The 7,524-nt window shown below is 37.9% G+C and overlaps 1 protein-coding gene across 7 annotated transcripts in view; it reads right to left on the bottom strand.

The window, feature by feature from the left end:
• Window positions 1-7,524, bottom strand: part of pdlim5a (PDZ and LIM domain 5a) — a 54,832-nt gene that overhangs the window by 22,028 nt on the left and 25,280 nt on the right. For 4 of the 7 annotated variants that reach the window (XR_001311229.1, XM_014020789.1, XM_014020790.1 and 1 more), the window contains exons 4-5: window positions 3,658-3,697; window positions 1,391-1,812 (exon numbers count right to left, since the gene is read on the bottom strand). Coding sequence is in view for 6 of the 7 variants with exons in the window: in XM_014020789.1 (XP_013876243.1) it covers window positions 1,391-1,812; window positions 3,658-3,697 (462 nt within the window). In the remaining variant the exon portion in view is untranslated. The remainder of the gene's footprint in view (window positions 1-1,390; window positions 1,813-3,657; window positions 3,698-7,524) is intronic. The other 3 variants (XM_014020793.1, XM_014020794.1, XM_014020792.1) reach the window with 2 other exon arrangements.

The raw sequence follows: 7,524 nt of genomic DNA, 5'->3' as shown, positions 1-7,524 counted from the left end.
CATTACTGTATGTTGTGGAGATCACTGGAGAGTGACACCACTAACCATTTTATAAAAAGTGCTCAGAGAACAAACAAAAACAGAGACCAGAGAAAAACAAAATAAAATTCACTAGAAAATTTCATTCACTTTTTTAAGCTTGAAGCTAAACATTAAAACACATTTAAATTGAATATGCTTTATTGATAAGGTTATAATCTATCTAAAAGCAACTTTGTAMATTTCCATGGGTTTAGAATTAAAACATTGACTTGCGAACTGATTTGTTTCAACTGGACAGCTCAGATTACAAATCCAGGCTTTGTATACACAGCACAGAGGCATCATGGAGTAGTTCTATTCACTATACCTTCAGAAAGAGAGAGAGGGGGGTCGAAACAGAAAAAGACAAGATCTGCTAATATGACAAAGACAAGAACAGGCAGCTTATAGGGCTAAATGATGATGCAAGAAAAGATGAACATGGTAAAATGGAAAAAAGAAAAACAATTTAGATATAAAGGTGGGATTAAGTATCATTCATTACATTGACAGTTCAGCTCATTTGAAGTAGGGTTCTGTGTAAAAAAAGATAAATTATCAAGCACATTTACTTTTTTTTGATAGTTGTTTGAACAACCTTATTTTGGAGGCATACAACTTAGTTCCTGTCAGACTGACAGCCTAATGGTTTGTTCCAGTGGGTCCAAAACCTGAATAGACCACTGCTGACCTAAACAACTCTTTTTTTAAATAAACACTTACAATGCAATCAAAGTTGCATTATATGGTTATTTTGCCAAATACATTAAGAACATTCCTGTAGGAAATGCTACACATAGCCACTGATGCTATTAGTAATCCAGTATAGTCACTTAATTATACAGTATATAAATAATCGTGTCATGTTATACTGATTAGAATGGAAACGTTTTATCCATGAGCTTTGTATAAATCTCTGATTTTTGTTTTCATGACTGATGCTGTTTTAGAACAATAGCAGATCACTTTGGTCTTGCATAGTTCAAACAGTGTTAATGCTTAAAACAAAATTAGCCAAACAYATAACTTCCCAATGATTATAGTTTTCATAACATATGTTTTTGAGAACTATTGTCTTAACCTTTTGTTTCAAACTGTTTTATGGCAATAAACATAATGAACAAAATCTTGCTGTGACAAAGTAACAAAGAAGGTTATTCGGTTTGATAAGAAACTTAAGGGATGATTTCAGATACAAAAAGTTCCCAGTTTAAATTTGGGAGGAAGTATTTAACTCGACATACTTCAGAGGTAAAAGTGGATGAAGCCAGTAAGTAAGTAAAGATCTTGACAGCCTGAAGAAGAGAAAACTAGGGACAGAAATATGGAATATTAAATATTTATCACGTTTAGGACAGCCTCCACTCACCCGTTAAACTGAAGCGGTACGATTCCACCCTGACTCTCCAACAGGCCCCGCATCTGCCCCATGGCCACCTCACATGCATTCTCAGCAGAGTACAGGTGGATCGGCGTGTTATACACTGACGGCTGGGGTGGAACCAGGACCGTTGGGGAGGAGGAGGAGGAGGCAGAGGACGGGTAAGAGAACGGAGGTGGGGATGGGGGCCGAGGAGGAGGAAGAGGACCATGGGAGGAGGCGGGAGTGAAGGCCGAGGATGGGGAAGGGATGACGGTGGTGAAAGGTGGGGGAGGGCAGTCACTCTGTGACGGACAGCCCCCATAAGGTCTGGGGACCTTGTTGTAGGGGACAGAGCAATGAGGCTGGGGGTGATGTGGAGGAGATGGATGGGTGATGGCTACTGGTTTAATGATGTCTGCTCTGTCGCCCTAACAATATGAGAGAAAAGCATGCAAATACACACAAAAACAAACTAAATCACACAATGCTGATGTCCCCCAGTGTATGTTTGAATATGTATTTGTCCAATTTAGTATTTCATGAAATAAATAGTAGTTTAAGGCTTGACGGGGAGACATCAACATTTGACACTGAATTTCACAATCAATTAATTCAGCAAACATGCAGCAAAACATTTGTATGAGATTGTTTCAGAAGGGTGCAAATATCTAAAAAATACACTCAGTGATGACTATCCATGCTTCTTTATGTGCTAAAATAATGAAATCAAGAACTTTGCATAAAATAAATTAAAGTATTATAATTGCTTACGATCATATAAAAACATGCTTAAATAGTCACACGGTAAAACAATCTACACAGTATTTTAAATACGTACACATTTTTCAAAATTTATGAATGTATGAATTATTGATTTACTGTATGTGTGTGTATATATATATATATATATATGTGTGTGTGTGTGTGATGACTCATACAGTACACTATTTAAAGACAAATGGCTTCGAAAGTTTACATTCCTCACTGATGGACCCTGACCTCAATGTAGCCGATCCACTTACTGAGACACACACACACTGACACACACACATAAACATTTGCCTTCACACACTTCAGTCTGGACCCACAGGTGTAAGCCATACCTCTCTAAGTAGAAGTGCTTCCTCCTCTTTAAATGTCTCCACTGTGTCCTGTGGGCGAGACGCGTGCTTTAAACTACATTTCCCATCATGCCCGGCGACCTGCAGGATGAAGAAGCAGATAAATCCACAGATATTTTATTCCACAGCACACATGGATGTTTCTGGGTGGGACTTGATCCTGTGAACCGCTCCCGGTCTTCCTGCAGAAACACACACATACGTACTCGCACAAACACACACACACACATGCACACACTTTATTTAAAGCCTTCTTTTGATTTAATTTTTATTTTTTATATTTTTATATTCTCGTGTGCCACTCCAGGCGGATGCAGCTTCATATGTGAGCTTGTTGAAATGTCCGTGCTCTTCCTCAGCATGAAGCGAAACACTCTGAATGACTTCCACTCTGCCTCGCCGTCGTTTCACCGACCTCCTGAACTCGCCTCTCGTGCGCACACAAACACACAATCGCACACGCACACACGCTGACAAACTTCTCTGAGCATTTCTAGTTGAGCGTCAGAGCTGGGCGAGAGGGGAGCTGCAGCCAAAGGACTCTAAATATTCGGCTCCCCCTCCGCTCTGATCGACCGCTGAAATATTTCTGAATGATGATGATGATGATGATGATGATGATGATGATGATGATGACGGGGAAAACAGTTAAAGTATTAAAATGTTTTTTGTAAGACTTGTCACTTGTCTTCTGTTTGTGTTTGGTGGCAGATTTGTACTTTCTGTTCCTGTTTCCAGGCGTCATCTCTGCTGTCTGGCCATATTTAAAAAGGGGCGGAGCTACACATTTTGTATGGGGTGGCACAGGGGTGGCCAATATGTTGTTTTAGGGGGGCACATGCAAAAAAAAAAACAACTAAACTACTCTTGATTTGAAAATCCAAGATGGCTTCCACAGCTAACTTCAAATGGCTCAAATTTAGCTGTTTTAAGAAATATTAGGCAAAAATTTGCATGTGATCAGAGCTAAGAATTGAGGGTGTTGAGATTAGTAGAGTCAGTGAGGTGAAGTTTTTGGGTGTCATTATCGATGAAAAGCTGTCATGGAAACCTCATATAAATCACTTAAGAATAAAAATATCCAAATCTATAGCAGTACTGTATAATGTAAGGGNATATATATATAGTGCTATGGAAGTAATTTTGCAGTACCTTTGGGGCCACAGGAGGGGGTTTACAAACACTGGAGGTCCTGGGGGGAAAAGGATGAAAAAGAAAGCACTTGAATTATTTTTTACTTTGTTTTTCACATAAACAATTTCCTTATAGAAAATGGTGACTACATAATTTGGGTAAAGTTACACCAGCGCTTACAAAATATTTACTGATATTTGTGGAAGCCATGCTGTCAAACAATTTTAATACTGCTGAGGTAAAGAAAAAAAAATGAGGGTCACACTGAATTACAACTTGAACCTGAGCTCTCAGAAATAAAACCAGAAGAGGTTTCTGTCATAATATGTGACAGAAACAGATTCTCACCTGGCCTGGTGCATCAAAAAAAGAAAGAAATTTGTGTTGCTAGAGTTTGGGAATGTGGTTTTAATACAGCTGTCTTCATTCTATAAAGTCATAAATGTGGTGTTTGATGCATGTTGCTCTGTTAACGTATTTGAAGGAAAATGCATGTTTCTCCACATATTAATACATTTACTTAGAAGAGATACTACCTCAGTACTTCAGCCAAATATCTGTACTGAGATCAGTTTTCATCTTTTGACATGGATTTTAATAAATGCCAAAACATGCTTGATTGTTTAAGAAAAATAACTAAAACATCAGCAGCAAAACCTACACAAATAAGATTATATTTTCAGTATTACAAGTACCAAGTTACATAAATGAAGTTAATTGATTTAACTACAAAAAAATATGGTTTGTAATTTGAGTACACGTACTACAGCAGAGAAAAACATAAATAAAAGAGGTAAGTAAACTGTGCAGTAACTGAAGACATGCAAATGTCAGCAGTCATGCATTCCTTTCAGAGCAGCTTCTCTGGAACCTTCCTCAGGGAGGTGCACGTCCTTCAGCCGTGCAAACTTGAACCAACACTCCTKCCGTGGTTAAAAAACACATCGGTCTGCAGATACAGATACTCATTTGGCCTTTTCTGTCCGACTCTTGTTCCCCGTGGGCTTGCCAACAATGTTGGTGATACTGTGACTGTGTTCCTTCAACGTGATGATGACATGATCTTAAGTGACAATTTGTGTAGGAGCAGGTCTAGAAAAACACTATTTCAAATGTAATTTCCAGACGTTTGGTAGTTACCATTTGGGTAAAGAAAAGAAAATGCTTCATTCTTCATGCTTTATGTTAGCACAAAAAAAAATAAAGAAATTAATTTTGGTTGATTATGTCCTTCTTGTGGAAAGCCTGTTTTTATCATTAAATGGTGCTAAAATTGATAGGGGGGAGTTGAGTACAGGTTGTGCTTATGAAAAACTTGCCAAGACTTCTTTGCCAATGCCAAACAGATTTTTCTTCTTCTTGTTGTGTTGTTTTGATGGTGGTTGGCAATAGGCTGAAGGTGTGCATTACCGCCACCTACTGGTAAGGAGTGTGGCTCAAGATGATTTCACTAATATTTGTATCCTACTACTATTATTGCATTTCTTTTTACATTTTCAAAGCTATCTATCTAAAGAAAATAAATAAATAAATAAAAATAAAAAATAAACAAACAAATAAATAATACAAAAATACCATCAAACTCAAATTCTGTTAAACAATTTTGTCTTTTTCAAAAATCGTATCATGATTTTGCCCCCTAAATTCCTTTGTAATGTGTCTATTATGTCAAACATTTCCTTAATGTTTCTAAACTGTCTTATCATAAACTGTCTCTCTTGTTTGTACTTCTGACATTCTTTTATAACATGTTCTATGGTTTCATTTTTCTTCTGCTATTGCTTCATGTTTTGAGCTTTTGAAACTCCTGGTGTTGTCAATTACATGCTTGATTGGAGCCTGATTGTGAGCACCTGTGAGCAGCCAATTTGCACTTCAATGGCTGTGTCTCAATTTAAAGGTTGCAGCTGATGTTGGGCGCATTTGTCGGCACTGCACTGTAGGGTGTCCCAATTCGTAGTTGGCTCATGCGGCTGACAAAACCTTGAAAAATTAGTCTGAATCTGAGTGTTTGCCATGGTTGACAAGATCCCAGAATTAATTGAGCTGTTATTGTGATTCTTCATTTTTTAATGGCAGATTGTTTTTCTTCCCATTGCTTGCCAAATCATTGTTTTTTTTATTGTGTTACATTTTTTAATAGTACTGAATTTTGTGAAGTTATACCATGAAAAGACAACTGAAGGCATGTGATATAAAACTTATCACCAAGGTCACACAAACATACGTCATCTGTAGACTAGGCCATCTTATTTCGCATGAGTGGCCTACAGCCATCGAAGGGTGTGGCCTGTGTGGGCCTCAGCCCATAGCTCCAATCTGGGCCCAAACTCTAAAACCCAAGACATCACTCAGCACCACAAATACTACAATGAGATGTTAAATAACCCAGATTTTGAAGGTAAAGAGTATGGAATGGCCTGCCAACTGTTCTGACTTCAACTTTATTAAATACTTGTGGTATCAGCCCTTGTGTGATGTTTGTTCCAGATTGGCCAACACAACCACATTGGTTGGCATTGTCCCTGTTTTTAAATGAAAACAAAATCTTAATTTGCCAGTATGTTTCATGTCTTCAGACTTTAATGTAAATAACACAAAACAAAAGTCAGTAACAGAATTGTTATATATTGTTATATATAACAGAACTGTTTGATATAGTTAGAGAAGATTTGGCAAGATTTTTTGTGGCATAACTCAAATACTGTGCTGCTCAACCCATAAATGCATTTTCCTTGCAAATGTGGCCCAATTTAAAGGGGAAACATGGACTTTTCAGTCATAAAGGTTTTATTTTAATAAAGTAAAATGATGCTTTTTGGTAAATATACCATCTTTTGCCACAAAGACTCAACCTAAGGCAAAGTAAATACCAAAATCTCAAAGCTGTTGCTGACTGAAAGACCCCACCTCATTGTTCCTTTCTGTTTCACCATTACCACATCACTTGTATCCCTTCAAGTTTCCATGGACACACTACACTGTAAATAGTCCTCCAGAGCTTATCTGAGAACAGCTCACATTTACAGATCGGACGGCATGGAAATATGTCTGGTGGACGAGGTATGAAGGGGAACACTGGGGTATCAAGCAGCTAATTTCAAACACAACCCACGTCATCCCTGTCTGCCGTTGCCGCTCTTACACTGTATCTATAAGTGGAAAACACCAACATGGAAACGTGTCGCAGTCACACACTCAGCTGGAAAAGAATTGGAAGCAAGAGTGTGAGTTAAATCAGAGGCAAGTGACCTCACACAGGCTCTTATGCCACGTAAATGAGGAAATTATAAATCTAACATTTTAGTTCCATTAATTAAAAAACAGTTTAACAGCTGTGCCGTAAACTTTCATTGCAATATTTTATTTATTTTACTTTACATTAGTTGTATAAATGACTGTGTAAACAAGAGTTGCATTACTGCATTTATGCACGAACTAAAAAAGAAAAGACACATGTTAGCTCTTCATCTTCCATAAAGCCACATGTGCCGTTATGTCTGATCTGTGTTCTTTGTTGTGTATTTGTTTTTAATCTCGAGTCTATTTTTACTCAAATGACAGCATTGAACAATGTTCCCAGGACTGTGCCTTAAAATGCCTTTAGTTTCTCCAGTGAGCACCCCCCCACCACCACCACCCACCCAAAATCAAATGGCAATGGTTGTGCTTTCAGTTAAAAAAGTGCAATTATAAGCACACATCCACAAATGGTGTGATATCAAAAAACTGAAAGACTTTTTATGTTGTCAGAGTTTTGTGGTGTTTCTGGGTTGACAATGGTAAAGCACCTACAGTTATAAAAGCAGCAGTGAATGGACAAAGGATAATTACCAAATGTGAGCACACACACACACACACACACACACACACACACACACACAC

This window comes from Austrofundulus limnaeus, unplaced genomic scaffold (genome assembly GCF_001266775.1).
Source record: "Austrofundulus limnaeus strain Quisiro unplaced genomic scaffold, Austrofundulus_limnaeus-1.0 Scaffold265, whole genome shotgun sequence".
NCBI classification, from domain to species: domain Eukaryota; kingdom Metazoa; phylum Chordata; class Actinopteri; order Cyprinodontiformes; family Rivulidae; genus Austrofundulus; species Austrofundulus limnaeus.
This window is presented reverse-complemented; position numbering and strand designations above follow the sequence as displayed.